Source organism: Leucoraja erinacea, chromosome 14, assembly GCF_028641065.1.
Source record: "Leucoraja erinacea ecotype New England chromosome 14, Leri_hhj_1, whole genome shotgun sequence".
NCBI classification, from domain to species: Eukaryota; Metazoa; Chordata; class Chondrichthyes; order Rajiformes; family Rajidae; genus Leucoraja; species Leucoraja erinaceus.
In genome coordinates, this window is record NC_073390.1 from 33841994 (window position 1) to 33868162 (window position 26169).

Below are 26169 nucleotides of genomic sequence, written 5' to 3' on the forward strand. Positions count from 1 at the left end.
CGATCTCTCTCTCACTTACTTCCCCCTCTCTCTCTTGTTTCTACAAAGCTTGAAACGGGGCCAGCAAATTAAGAGCAAAGTGGATAATATTTGTCTTTGAGGGGTGTTGCAAGATTCCGAACAAGTGGAACAAGACTGGCGTTAATGCAAGATTTTGAATTTCAAAAGTTGTTCAGCTAAGACAAAAAGTCTCCAGAGCATGGAATGAGGGGGTCGGTTGCTACGTGCGTGGTATTCCCAGAGTTCCTTAGACGAATTTAGAGCAACTTGCAGGCTTTTCAGCTGCTGAATTCTGCTGAAAGGAAGAGGCAGCCCAGTCAAGAAAAGTAAGACTTTAAAACGCTCAAAGGCAGAGGAGAGAAGAAAACAGACAAGGCAATTTATAACTTACCAAGCAGTCTCTAATTCACTAACTGACTTCTGGTCAGCTGGAGGTAACTTACTTAAATGGGTGGTGTGGTGGCAGGGTGGTCTCTATGCAAGATGAGATCACCCCGGTGAAGAAATGTGATGTTCTTTTCTGTTGTAAAAGTGATCAGCAGAAATGCTGCCTGCAGGAGTCACTGCGTGTCTGGCTAGTACACCGGACTTGGACTTGCTTGTTTAATTTCTATTACAGTTTATCGTATCACTCGGAAAAACACAGCAGAGTTTTTTCTTCATCATCTATGTGTGTGCAACCTTTTCCATGGGGACCCACTTTAAGTGAATTGATTCATGTTTAAAGCAACAGGAGGCAGCGTTGAAGTGACATTTGGTTTACAAGGCTCGGATTATGAACCTTTCTCCTGTTACACCGTGTGCCTAGTGATTGCATCAACAAGTTTGCATGTAAAGAATGAACAACCCCCCAACTTCTTCTAATAATGGGATTGCTATTCCTGATTTGCACAGAGCTAAACTATGACTATATTTATCTAGAGGCAGACAGTCTGTGGCAGAGGATATATCGGACCGTTTAAAATAGATACTGAACTCTTGGTGTCAATTTAAGATGGTTCCAACCGAGAGCTGAATTATGCTGTTGAAATTGCATTTGAGAAATAGTTTTGCAGGTGCTAATTTATGTGCAGCTCAAGAGCGTTTGCCTCTGAAGAGCCAGTGCATGCCAATGTCCTGAAGGTAAAAGCAAGGATAATTGGTGAGTGTTCGGTAATACATAGTGAAGTATCACGGATCAAAATGGAGGAAGCCTCTGGAAATCAATATTCGAATGGAGATGATGCTGGAAGCCCCGAATCCATGGAGTTACCCATTGCTGAGCCTGACCTGCACCGAATGTACCTGTCTTGTTTACCTGACCGCTACATGAAGGCAAAAATGAGCTTGGCAGCCTACCTCATTGATTGGGCCATTGCATTACTTTGCAAGGTAAGAATTTCACCACAATGTAGAATGAGCTAGGATGCTTTACTGTGAATTATGCAGCATTGCTATGGTAAACAATATAGTAGATCATGCAGAAATATCAGACCCTGGGCTTGACTTTCCCAGTGGATGGTAGGGGCCTGAGGAATGTGTTAGAACCGAGTACAACTGAGGATTTACTGCAAGGTTGCTAGGGCTTGAGATACTGGGTTACAGGGAGGTTGGATAGGCTAGGGCTCTATTGTTTGGAGCATAGGAGATTGAGGGGTGATCTTACAGATGTGTTTGGAATCATGAAGGTCATAGATAGAGTGAATGCACAGTCTGTTCCCCAGGGTTGGTGAATGACGAACTAGATGGCGTAGGGTTAAGTTGGGAGGGGAAAGATTTAGTAGGAACCTGAGAATTCCTAAATATATGAAGTCAACTGCCAGATGAAATGGTTGAGGCAGGTACAATAACTATATTTAAGGGATATTTGGGCATGGATAGGAAAGATTTAAAGGGATATGGGTCAAATGCAGGCAAAAAGGACTACCATAGACTAGTATCTTGGTCTGCATGGACAAATTGGATGACGGGACCTGTTTCTGTGCTGTACAATAATTTCATGACTCTGATGTGCAGTACCTTTCATAATCATTTTGTTATGCTTCAAAACTAAACATTATTACTAAGCAAACTAAGCAAAACTAAAAAATATTTTGAATTGATGGCTATTGAAATTTAGGAAAATTTGCAGCAAATTTGCATTTATCTCGGAACCAGAAATAACTTTGAAGTAATTTACATTTGGCAGAGAAGGAGGCCATTTGGCCCATCGGGTTCATGCTAGCTTAGTACAATCCTACCGATCATGTTCCTCCATTTATTTCTTTTAACCTATTCCTGCCCATCAACTTTATCTTGATTTTCCTGCCTCCCACCTACACGGGGTAATTTACAGCACCCAATTAGCCAACAATCAACATGTCTTTGGGATATGGAAGAAAACAGGAGCAGTCTTGGGAAATACACAGTTACAGGAATGATATGCAAACTCCACAGAGACAGCACCGAAGATCTCGATTAAACTCGAAACCTGGAACTGTGATGCAGCAGCAACACTACCTGCAGTGTCAGATCACCATAGACACAAAATGCTGGAGTAACTCAGTGGGACTGATAGCATCTCTGGAGAGAAGGAATGGATGATGATTCAGGTCGAGACCCTTCTTCAGACTTCTGCAGTGTCAGATTACCAGTTTACTGTGGCAGGGAATTCCCTTATGGAATCCCCTGCCACAGAGGGCAGTGGAGGCCAAGTCACTGGATGGATTTAAGAGAGATTTAGATAGAGCTCTAGGGGCTAGTGGAGTCAAGGGATATGGGGAGAAGGCAGGCACAGGTTATTGATAGGGGACAATCAGCCATGATCACAATGAATGGCGGTGCTGGCTTGAAGGGCCTAATGGCCTCCTCCTGCACCTATTTTCTATGTTACTTAATACTAGCCGATTGAGTGATAACAATTAACCAGGATACTGGGGACACTCTTGCTGTTCTTCTCCGATTAATTCCTTGGGATCTTTTATATTCATCTGAGAGGGCTGTCACGGCCCTTAACTCTATTAATCCAAAAGCAATATATTTGGAAAGGAGGATATGAAGAACATTTGCCGTTTTAATTAAACTCTCAGCAACCAGATACAGAAGAAGGGGTTAAATCAAATGAACTTCAGCCTTGGTTAGTTGCAGTATATACTTACATTTTGTGAATGATAAAATTTGGTTTCTTATTATTTGTAGAGGAGAACTGAGACATTTATAAGGTGCGGTGCATAGGAGTTTGAGTATAGAAGTGGGAGGTCAAGTCAAATCAAGTTTATTTGTCACTTACACATACGAGATGTGCAGTGAAATGAAAGTGGCAATGCTCGCGGACTTTTGTGCAAAAAGACAAACAACCAAACAAACTATAAACACAATCATAACACACATATACCTTTACATAATAAATAATGGAAGGAAAAACGTTCAGTAGAGTTAGTCCCTGGTGAGATAGGCGTTTACAGTCCGAATGGCCTCTGGGAAGAAACTCCTTCTCAACCTCTCTGTTCTCACCGCATGGCAACGGAGGTGTTTGCCTGACCGTAGCAGCTGGAACAGTCCGTTGCAGGGGTGGAAGGGGTCTCTCATGATATTGTTGGCTCTGGAGTTGCACCTCCTGATGTATAGTTCCTGCAGGGGGGCAAGTGAAGTTCCCGTAGTGCGTTTGGCCAAACGCACTACTCTCTGCAGAGCCTTCTTGTCCTTGGCAGAGCAATTCACAAACCAGATGGTAATGTTCCCGGACAAGATGCTTTCCACCGCCGCTGCGTAGAAGCTCTGGATCCTCGGAGACACTCTGAATTTCCTCAATTGCCTGAGGTGGTAAAGGCGCTGCCTTGCCTTACTCACGAGTGCTGAGGCGTGTGATGCCCATGTCATATCCTCGAAGATGTGGACTCCTAGATATTTAAACAGTGCACCCTATCCACAGGATCCCCATTTATCCTCAATGGAGTGTACGTCCTCGGATGATGTGCCCTCCTAAAGTCCATGATCAGCTCCTTTGTTTTTTTGATGTTCAAGAGGAGGCTGTTATCCTGGCACCAGAGTGCTAGATCAGCCACCTCCTCCCGGTAGGCCTTCTCATCGTTGTCTGTTATGTAAAACGTTGGTGAGGCTGCATTTAGAGTATTGTGTTCAGTTCCATGTTATAAAGATGTTGTTAGAAAGGGTGCAGAGAAGATTTACGAGAATGTTGTCTCGAGGGTCTGAACTATAGGGAGTGGTTGAACAGGCTGGGACTCCATTCACTGAAGCACAGGAGGATGAGGGGTGATCTTATAAAGGTGTATAAAATCATGAGAGAAATAGATTGGGTGGATGCGCAGTCTCTTGCCCAGAGTGGGGGAATCAAGAACCAGAGGGCTTAGGTTTGCGATGAAGGGGGACATATTTTATAGGAACCTGAGGGGTAACCTTTTTCGCAAAAGGTGGCGGGTGTATGGAATGAGCTGCCAGGGAAAGTAGTTATGGCAGGGACTATCGCAACGTTTAAGAAGTAATTAGGTTTAGAGGCATATGGGCTAAACATAGGCAAGTGGAACTAGTGTAGATGGGACATGTTGTTTGGTGTGGGCAAGTATAGCCAAAGGGGCTATTTCCACACTATATAACTCTATGACCATGTGTATTCTGGAAGAAAAACAAATATTTCACTGAATAATTATGCTGTGAAACAAACTTTTCTTGTTCCTGTGTTTTCTCCCATTGTTGAAAATGGGTTCCGTGTTTGTTTCTTATCATGTTCCTTCTGGCACATAACATAACACAGTAGCATCAAAGTCAATAAAGAACCCAAGGCCATTGTTGAATCGGTATAGTTTAGATTTATAAAGAGCAAATCTGTTTGGACTCCAGATGGCACTTGGCTGTGCCATGTGGCAGGGTCAATGTCATGGAGTTTAGCTCATAACCATAAGCCCTGCTCAATCTTTAACAAATTGGTGGCTCCTCAGTATGAATAAAAGCAATTGATACCAGATTGAGTGTTACAGCACATGAAGATCTTAGTTTTGCTTCATGGTCTGTGAAGTTAACTGAACTTGCTTGAGAATGTAAAGATAGATTTACTATTGCCCTTCGTGTTCCTGACCTTGTTCATCAGCCAAGGTTCCTAATGTGTAAGGACCTCGGGAGATTAATTAGTTTAGTTTAGAGATACAGCATGGAAACAGGCCCTTCGGCCCACAGCGTCCACGCCAACCAATGATCACACGTACACTAGTTCTATGTTATCCCAGTTTCATGATCTACTCAGCAGAGACAATTTACAGAAGCCAATTAACCTACAAACCTGCATGTCCTTGGAATGTGGGAGGAAACCGGAGCACCCAGAGAAAACCTACGCAGCCACAGGGAGATTTTATAAACTCTGTATGGAGAGCACCCATAGTCAGGATTGAACCCAGTTTCTGGCGCTGTAAAACAGCAACTCTACCGCTGTGCCACAATTTAAATCCATATGTGTTGTGAAACATTCACAGTTGAGTAGACTATTGATAATTCCTGTCTAAATTCATACATGAAGATAAAGATATTCTATATTGGCACCTCTACTAGCCATGCTGGTGCCTCATAGTTCCAGTAATCTGGGTTCAATTCTGACCACTGGTGCTATCTATGCAGAGTTTTCATGTTCTCTGCATGGGTTTCTTTCCATTACATTTCATTGCCCCCAGATAAATATAAAGGATCCCAGTGAATAAATTAAAAAGGACCAGGGGGATATGGTTTACTTCTACATTCCAAAGATGTACAGATTTGTAGATTGATTGACGTGTAAATTACCCTCTGTATAGGTAGGTGATAGAATCTAGTGGGTAGTTGACAGGGAATGAGAGGGAGGAGGGAAATTACTATCAATGAATGCTTGATGGTTGGCCCAGACTTGATGGACACAGGGCCTGTTTCCCTGCTAATGACTCTGGGAGATGGAGTGCCAAAGTTATAATTGTAACAATCTAGGAAGTTCGGTGATCAAACATTCCTATCAACAGTGCAGCAGCCAAAGCTCATAGTACAAATTATGCTTCACATGCTCATTTATTTTCGCACAATGAATGTTCTCTTCACTGATTTGTGAGATGAGCGCACTGTCAGCAAGGATGCATGTGTTGCCCATTATTTAATTGTTGATAATAGTTTGCTGTGACAGAGCCATTTCTAGATAATTCGGAGGACAGTTAAGAGAAAATCATCCTCGTTTGGGACAAGGCAAGGATGTCAGACTTTTAAAGATGTCAATTTTCCTTCTGCAGAGGATATGTAGAGTATTGTGTATAACATTGGTCTCTTTTTGAATAGAAGAATGTAAATGCATAGGGACGTGTTCAGGGCTGGTTTACTAAACTGATAGCTGGAATGGACAAACTGTTGAATGAGGAGAGGATTGACAAGGCCAGTTTGGTGTTGGTGTTATTATTGTCAAGTGTACTGGGGTACAGTGAAAATCATTATTTGCATGCTTGATATGCACTCGGACCCCTGGAGTGTAAGTCTAATATTATTGTTCTCCCATCATATCCTCTTATACTGAAGGTACACTGTATAATCCTACCATATAAACAAGGGCATATATTGTGCATATTGAATGAGGAAAGAAGTGACCACTGATCTCCTTATCCTCCTACAAATGTTTTAACTAGTATGAAAGCCAAATCTTGCAATAACACATGCACGTAATGCCATTTACACAGATGCATATTAAATTGACAGGCCTCTAACAACATTATAATATACTTTGCAGTTTAAGTATGTTAGATTTCCAACCTTACCACCTGTATGGAAGATTTTCTGCTTTTTATGATGGTTTTGTTAATCATTCATAGATGTCATTATATTAATTTTAATGTGATGAAAATAAGGCAGGAAGTACAAAGGTATGAGGAGTCCTCTCTGGCAGGCTGCTCTCCAGATAATGTAGACAAAGATCTACTTCTAAACAAAACGTATTTAATGCACTTCACTATGTGAAAGGAGTTCTCAGTGGCCTCGTGATTATTGGTAGGGGATGTTTGGCCATGTAGGGGAGGCACCAGGAGTGTCGAGTGGTACGAAGGGTCAGCCAATGTAAGTGCATGCACCTTGAGCCTTCCTGTTGGCACTGTGCACCTAACCCAGCCTCAGCAAGTAGTAGGAGCGGACAATCTCGGAGAGGAGGCCACATTCAGTGTGATGCACGAGTTTGCCCCAATAGCTGGAAAAGTGGTATAAAATCATAAGATTATTAACATAGAAACATAGAAACATAGAAAGTAGGTGCGAGAGCAGACCACCAGGTCCATCGAGCCCGCACCGCCATTCGCTCATGGCTGAACACTAAACAGACACACCCACAAACAGTAGACACAAGACACAGAACACAAGACACTACCCTCCCCTTTATACCGCTATCACCCCTCTCCACCCCAAGAACCTCGTGATCTCCTGGGGGAGGCAAAAAACCGGATAAAAACCCAGGTCCAATTCGGGAAAAAAATCCGGGAAATTCCTCTCCGACCCCAATCTAGGCGATCGACACTTGTCCAGGAGATCACTCAGGTCTTACTACACTAACCATACCTAGGTCCATATCCCTGCCCTCTCCCCGTAGCCCCTTATCCCCTTGGCAGCTAAAAAACCATCTATTTTAGTCTTAAATATATTTAAAGTTTCTGCTTCCACTGCTCCCTGGGGCAGTGAATTCCATAAATTAACCACCCTCTGGGTGAAGAAGTTCTTCCTCATCTCAGTTTTAAAAGAGCCCCCCCTTATTCTGCAACTATGTCCCCTAGTTCTAGTTTCCCCGATCATTGGGAATATCCTCGGGGCATCCACCCGATCAAGGCCCCTCACGATCTTATATGTTTCAATGAGATCGCCTCTCATTCTTCTAAACTCCAAAGAGTAGAGTTCCAGCCTACTTAACCTTTCCTCATATGTCAAGTGACAGAATGAGGCCATTTTGTCCATGATGAATCTTAAAGGAGCTATTATGCCAGTCCCAGGTCCTTGCCTCTCCCAGGTCTGGGAAGATGAGGCAGTTTGAAGAGTTGCAGGGCATTGAAAGGGACTTTTAGAGACCCTGAGACAGGTGCATGGATAGGATAGGTTGGAGGGATATGGGCCAAATGCAGGCAGGTGGGATTAATCTTGATAAAGCATGGTCGGCGTGGGCTAGTTGGGCCAATGGGCCTGTTTTCACCGTGTATGACTGATTTTGTGAAAATACAGTTATCAGAGTCCAATCTATGTACTTCTAAAGGAGCTCACATGCCTGGGGTATTTGTCCTGGTGTAAAGCATTCAGAAATCTAAAGGTTCAGTGGAGGCAGGCCTTCCCACTAAATCCTCCAGCCGCTTGATTTCGACAGGTATGGAGGGTTAAAATTGAGACTGCAGTGTTTAAAATAAACTAGTGAGGTATATGAGCGGTAAGAAGTAACGAGAAGACTGTGATTCAATGAAATCATTCTTATAAGTTGGGAAGATGGAGATGATGCATTAATTGGAGAAAATTAAAAGGTCTCTGTAAATGGTGAAAACTACACGATGGAATGTGTGCTATTACTAATGAAAAGTACCACCAAGTGCTTCCAACTTGGTGGTACTTTTTAAGCCTTCTAACACCAAAAAGCAATCTGCGTGCAAAGGGTTACACAGCTCTGTGGAATGATAACAGCTTCAAGGTTTGAGTAGATATCTTGCCAAGGCTCACTAATCATCACTCGGTAATCTATTAATACATTTTCCATAAGTGAAAACTCAACTTGAAAAATAGCTTGTGAGCTTCCTTTGTGGCCTTCACTGGCACGGATACTCCCTTTAAGTCTTCAATTTACACTGATCTGTAAAATTGTAATGCATTGAGGCAGTACCACACAGGGGACCAGGCAGTCTGAAAAAATGTCCTAATACAAAATATCACCTATCCTCCGGAGTTGCTGCCTGACATGCTGATTTCCTCCAGCACTTTGCGTCTTTTTATGTCAACCAGCATCAACCTGCAATAATTTGTCATATAGTCAGTCATGGAGAGATAAAGCACAGAAATGGGCCCTTCACTTCACACCTAAAGTCATAGTCATACAGCGTGGAAACAGGCCCTTCAGTCCAACGTGCTCATGCTGACCAAGATGCCCCATCTGCAATAGTCCCACCTGCCCACATTTGGCCCATATCCCCATAAAACATACCTATCCATGTACCTGTCCAAATGTCTTTTAAATGTAGTTATAGTAGCAATGTTACAAAATTTTGAGATTTTAAAAATCAAGTCTGCAATTTATCCCATCAGATAAAGCATAACAACAAGTTTAATTTGACACCAAATTCACTTTCATATCTCAAGTATTAAAAAAGTTATGGCCATTTTCATACTCGGAAATTAGCATCTTGTTCCCTATTGATTTTCAATGGACATTACAAAAAAGCTGTGATCTTGGATAGTCCATAACTAGAAACATAAATACATAGAAAATACGTGCAGGAGTAGACCATTCGGCCCTTTGAGCCAGCACCGGCTGATCATCCAAAATCAGTACCCTGTTCCTGCATTCTCCCCATAGCCCTTAGTCCTAAGAGCTATATCTAACTCTCTCTTGAAAACATCCAGTGAATTGGCCTCCACTGCCTTCTGTGGCAGAGAATTCCACAGATTCACAGGTCAGGCTGCATCTCTGGAGAAAAGGAATGTGGTGTTTTGGATTGAGACCATTCTTCAGACCCACCCCTTTAGATTCTACCAGTTACCTATACTTTGCGAATTAACCTCTAACCTGGGCGCGTGTGTAAATCTCGCGCAGATGGATGCCAAGCAGAATCTAACCCAAGTCCCTGAACATGTGAGGAAATGTCTCTGCTATTTCTGTCAATTTGCTGCCTCTCCACCTTGCAGCTCTCCCAACTTTTTTACACTCCTGTCACAACTAAAACATCTGTATTCTGGAATATTGAATGAAGGGTCAAGGCAATAGAGGAGTGGCACTTTCATGCATACACCACCCAAAGGATTTTCTTCCACCACCTCTTACAATTATGGAATGTGGAGGTCAACAAGAGACTGCGCTGGTGTATGATTTGGGATTACGAAAGTAGACAAAAGTGCTGGAGAAACTCAGCCGATGCGCCAGCATCTATGGAGCGAAGGAAATAGGCAATGCTTCCGTCCAAAACCCTTCAGTCTGAAGAAGGATTTTGGCCCGAAACATTGCCTAATTTCTTCACTCCATAGATGCTGCCGCACCCACTGAGTTGCTCCAGCACTTTTGTCTACCTTTGATTTTCCAGCATCTGCAGTTCCTTCTTAAACACTGATTTGGGATTTGATGGTAGTAGAATATGGCAGTATGAAATTGGTGGAAGACTGAAAAGTATGGGGAGAAAAAAAACAAGATCCTAGAGAAAGATGTTGAAAAGATGATTAGAAGTCGTAGGTTAGAGCTAGTTTCTCCTCGGCTGAATTATTACATAGGTTCTTTGATTACTGCCACTATGTGAAATACTATCCAAAAAGAGACCACAGTATTCATTTGCAGCACCGCTAAAACACTTGTTTTAGAAAGTTAATAACTACTGGAAGTAAATGAGGCCATGACTTAGAAAGAGGTTCCTATGTTCAAATCCAACTTACTCTGACAGAAAGGAAGTCATTCCTCAAACTGTTGTTCATATCAGAATAACCATTGCTTAATGAGCACAAAAGGATACAAAGGGTTTGAGTAACTCAGCAGGTCAGGCAGTATATATGGAGAACATGGATAGATGAAATTTTGGGTCTTTAGTTTAAAGATACAGCGAGGAAACGGCTTCTTTGGTCCAAAGATCCTATAGCGAGCAAGATAGTCCACTCCTGCTAAATGCAATGGGCTGACGTGTAGTACGCAACGGAGCGGAACGTGGGCCACTTCTTCGTCCATTTCAGTAACCCAACCCAACTTTGTATATCCCTCTCGCAGTGTAATCAGCGTTGTGGGGGAACAGTTTGTATGTGTGATGTGGGTTAGATTCACAATACTGTTCATTCATAATTCTGTTAAATTTTGTTAAAGATTAATATGTTAACAAATTATGATTCTGTTAATTGTCTTTTTTAATGATTTTTTTAAATACATTTCTTTTTAAATGGCTCGTGTGCTGTGTGAGTTGATTTTTGTATTACACTTGCACTCTGTAATTCATCTAATCACATTGTTCACAACTGCGGTATTTGGAAAAATAATAGCAATATGAAGATTCCAGTTGTTCTATCTTGGAATGTCCCTTAATGTTCCTTAATGATTTTTTGAGTCTATGGAATTGTTTTTCAACAATAAAATGGGTCTGGTCTTCCCAATAGCCAGATAGTGGAATGAGGTCTGTCTGTAATGGTGGGGTTATCTAAATGAAGTATTTAACAAAATAAAAATTGTTTTGAGCTAGATTAAAAAATGATGTATAACGTAAGGAAGGTTATATTCAGCGACCATACAACTGATTAGATTGTGTAGGAAAGAACACACATACACACATATATGAATGTGATATAGATGTATATAATCATATAACACACACACATATATTTCTCCAGATTTTTATATATAATGATAAACTTTATTTCGGACTCAAGGCCCAGACAAGGGACAACATTACATAAAAATACATTGCAAACCTCCCCGCAACTTTACCCTGGCATCCCAGTCGTGCTGATCCAGACCAGACTTCCCTCACACTGTGGAAGGAACATAGGCATCTTTTTCTTTTTATTGTGGCAGAGAGCCAGAAAGAAAATGAGGAGAAGATTTTTACCAAAGATGTTTGATTTTTACGAGGATGTTTCCGTAACCGGCTTCCGTCTCCGCACTAGTATCTTTGCTCTGCTGTGGGATCTTTGGTGCAGAGACGGAAGCCGGTTACGGAAATGGGGCCGAAGATTACCCATGAATCTGCCCATGACCGTACTACGTCTTTTTCGTCGAGTGGACTATCTTGCTCGCTGTAGGATCTTTGCTTTGGTCCACCGAGTCCGCGCTGACCAGCGATCCCTGTACACCAGCACTATCCTACACACTAGGGATAATTTACAATCTTACCGATGCCAATTAACTTGCAATCCTGTACATCCTTGGAGTGTGGGAGGAAACCTGAGCACCCAGGGAAAACCCACGCGATCAAGGGGTGAACTTTAAAACTCCATACATACAACACCTGTAGTCACGATCGAACCCGGGTCTCTAGCGCTGTAAGGCAGCATCTCTACCGCTGCACCATCTGTCAAGACCTTAAGTGTTCAGATATAAGTAGCATCAGTTAGGAGAAAAACGTTGACTCTTCGAACATTACACAAATAATTCCGTTTAACCTTATGAAGCACTTTCCATGAGAAAGATGTGTGGAATGTGACAGCGTACCATAGTGACTCACGATATCGATGGCACTCATGAGATGACATATGTGGAAACTAAATCCTCTTGGTGAAGAAATACAATATTACCCAAATAGCCAGAGAAACAAGAAACCCTGTGGGCTTTGGCGATCAATGTGAACAGGGGAGTGAGTATTTATTTTGGAGAAGTCTTACAGAGAAGTCTTTGGAGAAGTTGGAAACAATATCACATTGATATGCAGCAAAATCAATGTTAGGATTAAGGCATGGGAAAAGGGTATGGGAAGCAATAATGACCTTTCCTTTCTTAGGTTTTTTGTAGGGTTATCTCAATCATGGTTGTTGGACTTGCACGTACAACTTCACTATAAATATTTGAGAGTGGAAATGTGCTTTATTATTACACCTTGGCATTCTGCCCCATTCTATTCATGGAATGCCCCCAGAAACAGATAGATCCTATAACATTTGAACAACTTTCATCAGCTTTCTTTGAATAGAAGAAAAATCCTAGCATTTGCTATCCATTCTGTGGAAGAATTCCTTTCAAAATCTATTCTAAATGCATTCTTTCACTGGTTTTACTTTTGACCTCAAATACCACCAACCTGCCACAGTTTGAAGTAATGTTTGGAATACTCAACAGGGCTCCACATTTACTTCCCTCCCCTACTACACTATCTTTGTCAATGATGCACACTGAGATTTTCTAGTCTTTCCTCCCGTATCCCCACTCTCCATTTCATTCTTCAATTGTCCTGGGTAATTTTCCTCCTACTCTCCCCATTGCACATGCACCCTTGTTGGGGTGTGGTGAATAACCATTGTGTTTCAAGTGACGTCAAGCTGACCTACCTTCTCTTTACAACCTCTAAGGCCTGTGAGGTGGAGATGGTTATTGAAGTTATGAAGGTGCAATGGTATTAGAAGTTGCATCAAAAATGAAAGTCTCCATCTAACTGAGTTGCATAAGTGATGCAGCAAGGCGAGCTGCTGCCTTGCATCTAGACAAAGCCATGTGCAACTTTTTGTGGATTTCCTCTGGGTGCTCTGGTTTTCTCCCATATCCTAAAGACGTGTGAGGCTGTAGAAACGAAGAACTGCAGATACTAGTAAACAAAAAATATATACAAAGTAACTCCGTGGGTCAAGCAGTATCCATGGAGTGAGTCTGAAAAATGGTCCCGACTCGAAACGTCACCTACCTATGTTGTCCAGGGTTACTGTCTGACACGCTGAGTGACTCCGGCGCTTTGTGTCTTAAAATGGTAGATTAATTGTCCCAAGTGTGAAAGTGAGTGGTTTAATCTGGGAGGGGTTGTTGAAAGTGTGTGGAGAATAAAATGTGGTTAGTATAGGATTTGTGTAAAGGCCAGTTGATGGTTGGTACGGATTTGGTGGGATGAAGGGCCAATTTCTGTGGTGAATCTCTCAAAACCAGTAGTCATTGGGTTTTAAACAGGAGATTGGCTCAGTAAACTAACCAGCAGCCAGAGCATCAGCAATAAATGGCGTCAATTTGTGCAGTCCTGAAATGGAGATTAAAATAAGATGGGTCTTGACCCGAAACATCGCCCATTCCTTCTCTCCAGAGATGCTGCCTGCCCAGTTGAGTTATTTCAGCATTTTGAGTCTATCTTCGGTGTAAACCAGCATCTTCAGTTTCTTCCTACCAGGCACGTGTCGTCAGGGTATGCAAGGTAGGCAGTGCCTACCCTGACTAAAATTATAAAACGGTAATTATTTTATATATAAAATATATATAAAAAATATATAAAACATATATAATCTCTTAGGGAGGCATAATTCTCCCGTGCCTTTCATCCGCAGTACATTTAAAACGCGGAAGTATGTGCTACTCACTTGCCGTCGACGATGCTTCAAGCCATCAGTGGGAACGGTCCGTAAAGGCAGCTGAAATTCTGCCTTTACACCGTGGACTGCGTGTATGTGCTGCGCTGCATACTGCGCATGCGCACCAGCCTACTTCGCATGTGCACGCGCAAATTTCCTGGTGGGTTTATCAAAGATGGATAGTGATTACCTGAAGAGTTTCTCGAAGCAAACTTACGAAGAAAAGACCAAAATAATTAAAAATGGCAGACCAACGCCGGAACGTAAAGAACTTCAACAGCGCAAAGGAACAAAAATAAGCATTTAGAACATTTAAAACAGGAAACAACGAGAGAAGAATGGATTTCATGTACAAATAATATGATAAGTAAATTTCTTTGAGCTATATGTTTTTAAATACATTATTAAGAGATAGGACATACTGAAGACAAATTACTTGATAAAAGTTGAGAGAACAATCTGCGCTTGCGCAGTTTTCAAGATTTTTAAAAGCCACTGCCTATCCTGACTGACTACTCACGGCATGTACCTGCTTCCTACATATTCAAATCTCTTGGTTGACTCTTGTGTAAACTGCGCATGTGAAATGCACCCAAGAATATCACTCTTTTTAAAACACTAAATATTTTCAAACAAAGCATTTTAGAGTCGGAGTCATACAGCATGGAAACTGATCCCTTGGCCCAACTAGCTCATGCCGACTAAAATGCCCCAGCTGCCTGCATTTGGCCCATATCCCTCTCAACCTTTTCTATCCATGTGTGTGTCTACACTTTCGCATGCTATCTCTTTTGGATATACTCAAAGAATTATGTCTTTTACCATATTCGTAGCTCTGTAGAATATCTGTGTCATGGGGAACTACTGATTACATAGCCTCTCGTCCTAACTTAATCATGAGCTGCTGAAGGTGAGGAAGTGTACGATTTATGGGGAAGATAGAGAGGATTTTTAAAAAGCCATGAATTAATAAATGAGAAATTTGACACTATCCTGTAATAGGGGATTAGTGCTCAGAATTTGCAGCTTCTCAACAAATTGGACAAAAGCAACATGTCTTTTGAACGCCATTTTCAGGCTGTATTTCTGTGTATAAATATACAATAAGAGGAAAATACATTTAGTTTTTTTTTCCGTTATGAGGTAGAAAACCTTATGAAAACATAAATTAACGTGTTTCTCTTGTTTTTATTCTTAATAATGTTTTGAGACATTCAGAGTGCACAAAATGTTATGATCGTACATTGACACTCCTTTCCCATTGGAAATTAATACAGAATCTGAAGTTTACTTCAGAATGGGGGTTGGTGAAAAGGGAAGAAATTACTTCCAGCGTATTAAATTCTGTCTTGGCAGATGGCTGCCCTGTTGGGCTGTTCACCAAAGGTCATTCTCCAACAAGCATCAGATCAAGTGACAGGTTCATTAATCTGCAAAGTCATAAGGAATAGATCACTAGCTCAATGCATTCTCTGTAGCGGGGATGAGTTTGAATGTTCATGTTGGGATCAAGGGGGTGTGCAATTTTCCATTAGTGGGTGGTGGATATTTTACAGATACTCTAATAGTCCAATTCATTCCAAACTGAACACTCTTAAAGTGACCTGGGGACCTGTGTGACCTCGAAGTCCATTGCGAAATCAGCAGATGCCAAGGGCACTGTGAAAAGCTTCATTTGACTCTGAAAACCCTGGAACTGTGGCTGAAAACGTTGCCTCACACAAATCAAGACCGACCATGTTCACACCAACTTCTGTAATTCATCTGTCAGATTGCCATTGATTTATGTTGCCACTACAAAGTCACACTGGTATAATCCCATAAAAAAAATAAGTTCTCAACCTTAAGAATAGAAGTTATTAATCACATTGTTGAAGCCACCATCTCTGAAAGGGGTTTAATTCATTGAGGGCAACTCAGTGTGCTGTGCTCATATATTTCGAAACAATAGTTAAATTCTTTACAAGTCATTATAAGAACGCCACATGCTTTGAATTTTTGCTCAAACAGTTCTATGCTGAATGAATTATTTCTCCTCTGTGCTTTGAAAATGTAAGCACAATTTAAGTAACGATGGAAACATTGATAATAATGTTGCAATGTTACTGAATTACAAGCACATTATTTAACAAAATGTTAATCTATATTGAAAAAATATTACCCTGACCTGCAGACAGTCCAATTAAGGAATAGTTAATCGTTGACTAATATCTATGTGGACATATCTGTGTAGACATTCTTTACATTAAAAAAAATGGATAAGCTTTGCAACCTTGATGTACATTTTTAATTTATTACTACCTGTACATCTCTGCAAGGCATTAAACTCTTTGCAAAAATTACTTTGAAGTTTCATTATTGCTTTGCTGTAAATAAACGTAATACACTTTTAGTGCATACAGTACGATTGTACAACAGTGTTCATGAATTTTCAGATATTATGTGATTCCATATGTGGGAAAAAGCATTGTTCCGGACACTAGTAGAATTTCACACTGCTTTATGCCAACCTGCACAACCTGACAACAGTCTGAAGAAAGGGTCTTGACCCGAAACGTCACTCATTCCTTCTCTCCAGAGATGCCTGTCCCGCTGTTACACCAGCATTTTGTGTCCACCTTCGATTTAAACCAGCATCTGCCGTTGTTTCCTACACAACCTGACATTTTGTCTGTCTGTCTTTTATGTCTATTTTCGGTGTAAACCAGCATCTGAAGTTCCTTCCTACACATCGCATCAGAAGTTCTGATGTTTCAAACAATTGTTAATAAACCATAGAGTGCCTCACTCCTACAACATTGTAGTGAGTCACCAATTTGATTCAATGGTACGAAGCTTTCTCAAGGTGACAGAAAGATTATTTTGATGAAGACTGGGCATGATAAATCATAAGTCACTACAAAGGAGGATAGAAACAGATCAACATATTGGGCAAGTGGTTTTAATGAGAAAGCATAATAGGAAACATGAAATTTTGAGAGGAATAACAAGAGGAAATTATCATATTAATTGGTAAAGTATTAAAACAAAATTAGAAGCAGAGAGGGGCAATTGTAAAAAGCTGTTCTTAAAGAAAAAGAAAAATACAGTAGCATCCTCATAATAAGGTAATGGATTAGACGGGAGGCCCATGCCACTTGATATGCCTCATGAGTTGGTGCTGGGCCTATTAGTGTTTGTCATCTAGACAAATGGTTGGGAATGTACAAGGCATGCATAGTTAGTACATTTGCAGATGACACTAAAATAGTTTTTATTGTAGATAGTGGAGGTTAGCAAGAATTACACCAGGATCTTGATCAGATGAGGAAAGGCCAATGGCGTTTAATTCGGATAAGTGTGCAGTGTTGCACTTTGGGAAGTCAAAGCAGTACTTTCACAGTGAATGGTAGAGCCTTGAGAAACCTTGTGTAATAGGGAGTGTAATAGGGAGTGCAAGTATATACTTCCCTGTAAGTGGCACCAGGGTGGTGAAAAAGGCTTTTGACATGATGGCCTTCAATTGTCAATGCATTGAGTGCAGAGGTTGGAATGTTACGTTGCAGCTGTATGAGATGTTGGTGAGGCTGCATTTGGAGTATTGTGATCAAATTTGGTTACACAGGTGTAGAGAAAAGGTCCTTAAACCAGAAATAGTGCAAACATCTGCAAAATAGTGCAGATGTTGCTGGGACTCAAGACTGAGTTATAGGGGGACTTTGGGAAGACTAGGATTTGATTCCCAGGAGCATAAGAGCATAGATAGGATGAATGCATGCTGGCCTTTTCCCAGGGTTTGGGAGTAGAGTGCTAGATGGCATAGGTTTGTGTAGAGGGGGAGCGATTTAATAGGAGGGGCAATTTTTTCACACAGAGCATGGTATATGGAACTATTTTCCAGAGGAAGTGGTTGAGGCAGGTACAATAACAATATTAAATTATATTTGGACAATTATATGGATAGAAAATGGTTTAGACAGATATGGATCAAAAATGGGGAAATCGAACAGCTTAGGAAGGCAACTTGGTTGATATGAATGAGTTGGACCAAAGTGTCTGTTTCCATACTGTATGCATCTATGATTTAATTTTACACAGTAGCCTGACCAAATGTGTGCAGCTTTGATCTTGTGAACTAAGAATATAAAGTACTTACAAAAAGGATATACAGCTTGAAGGACAACCATATGAGGAGAAGATTCAATGTCACAGAAGCCTGTAGATGCCAAAGCAAAGCAATAAATCTTTTATAATATATATATATATATATATATTTATTTATATTATATATATATATAATATATAAATATATATATATATTTATTTATATCAATATCAATTTCTGAATGCAAAAGGCATCACATAGTATGGAGAGAGAAACAGATTGATGTTCAGCCATCATTGTGTTGAATTGCTTGATGGGCTGAATGATCTACTAGTCTTCTTCACTTCTACATAATAGCAGATGGTTGAGAGGAGGTTTGAGAGCCATGATCATCATTTTGATTAGGTTTGTATGATAAGTGGGGAAGCTGTTTACATTTATCAAACTGTTAATTACAAGAGGACATAACTTTGTATATCTTAAATCAATAAAACAGTGTAATTTTTTTTTAAATGGCTTTATCCTGAAATGATTTTGTTCATAGAATTTTCTATGTTGTAATTATTAGATGTGGTAATAGAAGCAGAAACCATGATATCTTTTGAAGTGTATTGGATAAATATTTTCAAAATAAATGGTTTAGGAAAAAATAATGGAAGGGTTGATGACGGTGAAATGAATTGAACAGACTTTTTTTTAGAAAACTGGAACTGCTCCAATGGGGTGACCAGCCTCGCCCTGCGGAAGTGTACATTTCTCTGCCACTCAGCGGACCTACAGTATACTTAAACTGAGCAGCTGTTAAGACATTTCAAGTTGTGCAATTTGAAACATATTGGAAAATGAAACAAAAATTGCAGTAACATAGAAATCATCCCACAGTTAGAGACAGTTTAAGGATAGTGGATTATTATCCCTTTATGAAGAATCATATGTATGTTGTGTGAGTGGTGTGGAGGATTTATAATTAGATAAAATGATGCTATGCACATTCCCATCGGTTGGGATTGTGAAGTGCTGCCTGGGTTACATACTCATTCTATTCAGGTTTAACATATCAAAAGGAGATGCCAATAAACTACTTGAATTGTCATACCATAGGCAGTAATGCCTGGTGGACTGGGATGGATACGTAGGTGGAGAGAACAAATCCACCCAGATATTCCTCTGACAAGTTATATTTATTGATAAATAAAGGAGGTATTCATAGGGAAATTGGCGAGGAGTCAAAAAGATGTTTTTGTTGAAGGATCAAAAAACAGTATTTATTATATTAAATTTGAAATAATAATTAATATATAGTTCAAAACATTGCTCAAACTTGAAATTTGCATCCATATCTTTGAAACATTATAAATGCAACATTACAACATTGTCCCAAGCAATATAAATTGGTTTAAATCTATGATGGCACAAAAAGACATGTAAATAATTGTTTGCTGGGATTGTCAGAACAAGGTCTAGAGACATTAGGCGAGAGGGTTAAGATTGTTCAATTGGCATATCAAAAACATCGAAAACGGAAAAGTGAAATTCTTATTTGCAGCAGCACAACAATCTGTAAGCACAGATCTGTATTGCTGTAGACGTAGATTAAACAGAATAAAACATTTATAATCTGCATTTACAGTATAATCACACAAGACTGTAATTGAAAATATCCATCATAATTGTTTAAAAGTGCATCAGTTATTATATGTAATCTTCCTCATTTATCTGGTATCATCTGCAAAATAATGATGTCTTCTACTCAAAACCTTATGAAACTAATTTCCGTACATTCTGAAAATGAGTCACTCATCACAACACAATGTTTCCCATGCCTTAGCCAATTCTACATCATACTGCAAGTTTTCCCTTTTTTCTGTAGGGTCTAGTTTTTGTAACAAGTGGTATCTAAAGACATTCGGGAAATTCATTTGAACAATGTCAGCAATTTTCATCCATCCCACTTCTACACCACAAAAAACTTCAAACAAATGAGTGAACTTACCCTTAGCACGTTTGTGCTGGATCTTCACTGTTGTCAGGTTTCTCTCCTTTTATTGGACAGTGCAACATTTGTAATCATCCAGTCACTGACAATTTTACAGTACCCATAGAAGATGGTAGGCAGCACCATAATGTCTCGCCTTACATCTCCTTGGAAGTTAGAAAGCAATCTATCCACAGTGGGTAACGAAGCACTCTGTGCATTGAAAGTGCCTACAATAGATCTTACGATGGACTCTTACAGTCAAGTGAAGACAGGGTAAGTGGCAGATCTGCAAGGAAATAAAGAGAGGGGGAATATGATTGATGGGATTGATTTTCTGGGTGTAGACATGGATCTGGTGAGATGAACAGCCCCTGTATTATAAGTTTGAACGCATAATTCATGGCATGATTTAAGTTCAGACACCACGGGAGAAAGACCACTCTCTTGCCACGATTTCTCATTCAACATTCTTTGCATTAAAATCTCATTTTTATTAGGACAATGTTACATCAATAAAACTATTTTTCTCTTTCAAGGATGCACCTTATAATTTTCATGTACATGGGCATTTACTTATTTTTTATTCCTTTATCTATTTGGGGATCTGGAGCTTTCTCATGCAAATGGTAGGAAGGCAATCTGTTTTTCCTTAATGCTCTCCAAAAAAAAAAAAAATTGTACCCAAAGCAGATTCAGCACAGTTGAAGATCTCCCCACAAGGCATGAAACTGTCAATACTGAAATTATTGACTTTAAATTGTCAGGAACACACATTTGTCGACAGCCGATCAACAGAGACAGCAAAGCTGCCTCATTTAATTTACAGTATTCCCTTCGCACTAATATAAAGACTATAATGATCAAGTAGGTAGGGCCATGGTGCTCCCGACACCCAAATAATTATTAAGCACATAAATATATGTTTATTATATGTGTTACCCATAGTAGTCAAATTTAATTTTCTGTGCTATGCATGTAATAGAAGATTCACAGATTGAAAAATAAACTTTTAACACTTAAATATATTTTGAATTATAACACAGGCTCAAAAGGCAAAGGAAGTGTATTTAATCCATTGGTTCACCCAGTCCATTACTGCCCATTTTGTTCATCATTAGTTTTATATGATACTTCTATCTAAGGCACATTACCTATTCCTCTGGGACCTTGTGGAGTATAATATGATCTCCCCATTTCATTCCATTCATGGCCCGACTTCTGATTGATGTTCACATTGGTTTATTATTGTCACGTGTTTCAGTGAAAATATTTTTTTTTACGTGCTGTCCAATTAAATCAGATCATACTATTCATGATTACAATCAAGCCCTACATAAGTACATGGGCTGGGAAACGAGTAAAATACCAGTGTGCAGAATAGAGTTTGCAGCATTGTAGTGTTACAAGTCGAGAAAATATCCAATATCTTCAATGAGGTAAATCAGAAGATTGGGACTACACCCGAGCTAATGGGATAACCATTAGAAGTCTGATAACAGAGGTGAAGAAGCTGCTCCTGAGTCTGAGCATGTGCTTTCAAGTTTTTCTATCCACTGCATAACAGGAGAGGGAAGAAGATGGAATGACCATGGTGGAAAAAGGTCCTTATTATGTTGAAGCAAGGAACTGCAGATGCTGATTTATAAGTAATTCAGTGGGTCAGGCAGCACCTCTGAAGAACATGGACAGGAGACATTTCAGACCAGGACCCTTCTTCTCACTCTCTGTGATGGACTGGGCTACATCCACAACTCTCTGCAATTTATTTCTGTCTTGGCCAGTGCTGTTTCCAAACCAAGCTGTGAGGCAACCCAATAAAACTGGCGACGCTGAGGGATACAGCTCATCCAGGGCCAATCTGAAAATGGGAATTAGGACTGCTAAACTAAATCATAAACGGTGGATTGAGGAGCATTTCCACAACAACTCTGACCCCAGGCGCATGTGGCAAGGAATCAAATCCCTTGCCGATTATCAGAAAGTTAACACCCCTCCCCCAGACAACGACACCCTGCCTGATGAGCTAAACCACTTCTATGCTCGCTTTGACCGAGACAACAAAACCCCAGCCATCAAAGTTGCTCCACCCCCGAATGAACAACCTCTCAGCCTCTCCACCTCTGCTGTACAAGATGCACTGAGCAAGGTGAATGAGCGCAAAGCTGCCGGCCCCGATGGCATCCCTGGCCGGGTGCTTAGGGCATGTGCTGGACAACTATCCCCAGTCCTCGCCGACATTTTCAATCTCTCACTGGCCCAGGGTGTTGTCCCCACTTGCCTCAAGACATCAACCATCGTGCCAGTGCCCAAACAGTCAGCTACAGGGAGTCTCAACGATTTCCGCCCAGTGGCACTCACCCCTGTCATTGCAAAGTGCTTTGAGCGGCTGATCTTGGCTCACCTCAAAGCCTGCCTCCCCCCCACACTGGACCCCCATCAGTTTGCCTACCGGACCAACAGGTCTACAGAGGACGCCATATCGGCGGCCCTACACTCTGCCCTGACCCACCTGGACTACAACAACTCCTACATCAGGTTGTTGTTCATTGATTTCAGCTCTGCCTTTAACACCGTCATCCCAGCCAGCTTGATCACCAAACTCAGTGGACTTGGCATCTCCACCTCCCTCTGCAACTGGACATTGGACTTCCTCACTAACAGACCACAGTCTGTTAGGGTCAATAACCTCACCTCCTCCACTATAACACTGAACACCGGAGTGCCACAGGGCTGTGTGCTCAGCCCTCTCCTCTACTCCCTCTTCACCCACGACTGCATCCCAAAGTACGGATCCAACGCCATTATTAAGTTTGCTGACGATACCACGGTAGTAGGACTGATCAGCGACAACGATGAGTCAGCCTACAGGGATGAGATCCAGCACCTGACCACCTGGTGTGCCGACAATAACCTCGTCCTCAACTCCAAAAAGACAAAGGAGATTATTGTTGACTTCAGGCAGACCAGTGGAGGCAGTCATACCGCCATCCATATCAACGGGACTGAGGTGGAGCGCGTCTCCAGCTATAAATTCCTCGGAGTGCATATCTCGGAGGACTTGTCCTGGTCCCTCAACACCTCCAAGCTGATCAAAAAGGCACAGCAGCGCCTTTACTTCCTTAGGAGGCTCAAGAAAGCCCACCTGTCCCCCCAGATCCTGACCAACTTTTACCGCTGTACCATAGAGAGTATCCTGACCACCTGCTTCACGGTATGGTACAGCAGCTGCACTGCTGCGGACAGGAAAGCACTACAACGGGTGGTGAAAACCGCGCAGCACATCATCGGTGCCCCGCTCCCTGCCATGGATGCCCTCCACCGAAAACGGTGTCTGAGACGGGCTGGGAAGATCATCAAAGACCCCTCACACCCCAACCATGGACTGTTTGCCCTCCTCCCATCAGGGAGGCGGTACAGGAGCCTCAGGTCACGTACCAGCAGGATGAGGAAAAGCTTCTATAACAACACAATCACACTGCTGAACTCGGAGTCCCGACGATAGATTTCTCTGGTCCCTCCGTCCCCCTTTGTTTAATCATTCTGTATTTCCTGATTATTCTGTATCTTCTCTCTTTCTATTTTTTTTTTTTTCTTGTTTTTTTTTCTCTTTATGTACAACTACTACGGACTGACGCAAAACTGCATTTCGTTGTACTGATACTTGTATTTGTGCGATGACATTAAAGTTGAATTGAATTGAATTGAATTGAATTGAAAAAAAAAAAAAAAAAATGCTTTCCATGGTATTGTAGAACTGTAGAATTTGATAAGTCATCTGAAACAAACTTACTTAGTCTTCTGTGGAAGTAGAGTTGTCGGTGTGGCTTTGATGTGGTTTGGCCAGGACAGATTGTTGGTGATATTTACTTGAAGGTCAGTAAAAGTCCTTTTTAAACCATTTCCACTCTTGAACCATTAATGCTGATTGGGGCATGCACTTCACCATGTTTCCTGAAGTCAATAACTTGCTCCTTCATCTTGCTGACATTGAGGAATAGGCTTTTATCTTGACACCATGTTACAAAGTACTCTTTCCTGTACCCCTTATCATTGTTCAAGATAAGGCCCAGTACAGTGGTGACATCTGCAAACCTGTAAACTTGTCACACAGTTGTGAGTGTATAAGGAGTATAGTAAGAGGTTTCGAACGCATCCTTGTTGGGAATTATTATCAAGGATCTATTGTCATCTATACATTGATTGTGGTCGATAGGTTAGAAAGTTAAAGAATCTAGTGGTGGAGGGGGAGCTGTCTGACTCCTAGGCCTTGGTGTTTGGAGATGAGTTTGGATGGGATTGTGGTGTTTAAGGTGGAACTACAGCCAATAAATAGGAGTTTGACGTGGGTGTCCTTGTTATCCAGACGTTCCAGAAATGAGTGTAGGGCCAGGGTTATGGTGTCTGCCATGAACTTGTTGGGACTGAAGCCAAACTGCAGTGGATCAAATCTGACTGGGAACTTATTTTATCAATTATTTTTATCAGTGGGACAGGCAGCATCTCTGGAGAGAAGGAATGGGTGATGTTTCGTGTCGATACCCTTCTTCAGACATGCTCCAGCAGTTTGTGTCTATCTTCAGCGTAAACCAGCATCTGCAGTTCCTTCTACACAACATATTTCTATCAACTGGTTTTGGTGCATAGAACTTTAATACCTGGATGAATAAATGAAGATCAAAAAATGAGAAGTCAAGTTGTAACATGGGTAATATGTAACCAAGTACATACTTCTCATATCAACAGCAGATCTATGCACAATCCTACAGATAGTGTAATTTTGATATGAAAAATAAGGGTAGAGGAAGTAAACATGAGATTGAACACGTACAGCTGGGCTAAGTTAAAAGAGAGCCTAAACAGCAGTTTGTGGTTAAACAATAAACGTTGTACCAAGGCAGCATTGTACTTTCATTGCCATCATTATCTCTCTGCCCTGTATGCTGCTGCAAGTCGATGTCTTTACAAATAATGTGCCAGCCCACTTCCCATTATTACTGTGCACTTGATAATGCAGATGACATGTTGATGGATTAAAATACTTTGCAGAACCAATAGAACAGGCATTGCCAAGTTGCAGTTTCCTCCAAGTGGCACCTGAAGTTGCAGATAGAGGGCTGACACTGACACTGACACTTCCCAGAGACAGTAAAACTACTTCTATCACATTTCAAATGCAAATCAAACCCTGTTTTACCTTGAATTATAATTCCTATATAATGTTGCTTTCATAGGAGTTGTGAATATAAAATTGACTGGACTCGCTGTGCTTTTTCTAGACGTATCAAGTTTGGATTCAGGCTCATCTCAATGGGAGGTAGGGAGGAGAGATCACGGCCTATCTGTTTTAACTTGGCCCTGGGACACTGATAGATTCAAGGTCACAGCTGGGATAAAACTAAATATCACTGCTCCAACCATCAAACTGGTTCTCTTGTCAGACAAGATTCTGAAATGCCATGTTTGAAACATTGATTGAGAACAAAACATTGAAGGAAAGAGCATTGCAGTTCACGCCTTCTCCGTGATTCATGCCCTCATTAATATTAATTTATTCTTCCATGCAAGGCACGTAACCTTAAGAAAGTTTCTGGTTGCAGTTCTCAGATGGTCAGTGCTACATGTATAAGTGCATGGAACGTACTGAAGCAAAGCATCACAGCTTAAGTGATCTGGGGACAACCACTGAGATGAATTGAATTATTCTCAATGACTTAGACCTTATAGGTACAGATTCAAGTGTCATGCTACTGTGCGGTACTAAATTCCACTAAGGCACACCAAAAATACTTAATAATGTGCTAGGTTATTAGCAAGGCTTGACTCTAATATCTCTGCTTCTGAATGACTCTGGGACAATGCTTTGTCCACTCATCCTGATGACACCAAGATATGTAGGAGGAATGCTGTGATGAGAATATTTGGATTCTGCAACAGGAAACAGACAGATTGATAGTCG

The 26169-nt window shown here is 41.0% G+C and overlaps 1 protein-coding gene across 4 annotated transcripts in view; it reads left to right on the top strand.

Annotated features, from left to right (window-relative positions):
- Window positions 1-557: 557 nt before the first annotated feature.
- arhgef4 (Rho guanine nucleotide exchange factor (GEF) 4) overlaps window positions 558-26169 on the top strand; it is a 332949-nt gene continuing 307337 nt past the window's right edge. For all 4 annotated transcript variants that reach the window (XM_055646144.1, XM_055646142.1, XM_055646143.1 and 1 more), the window contains exon 1: window positions 558-1371. In XM_055646144.1, the coding sequence (XP_055502119.1) occupies window positions 1066-1371 (306 nt within the window). In that variant the 5' untranslated portion in view covers window positions 558-1065. The remainder of the gene's footprint in view (window positions 1372-26169) is intronic.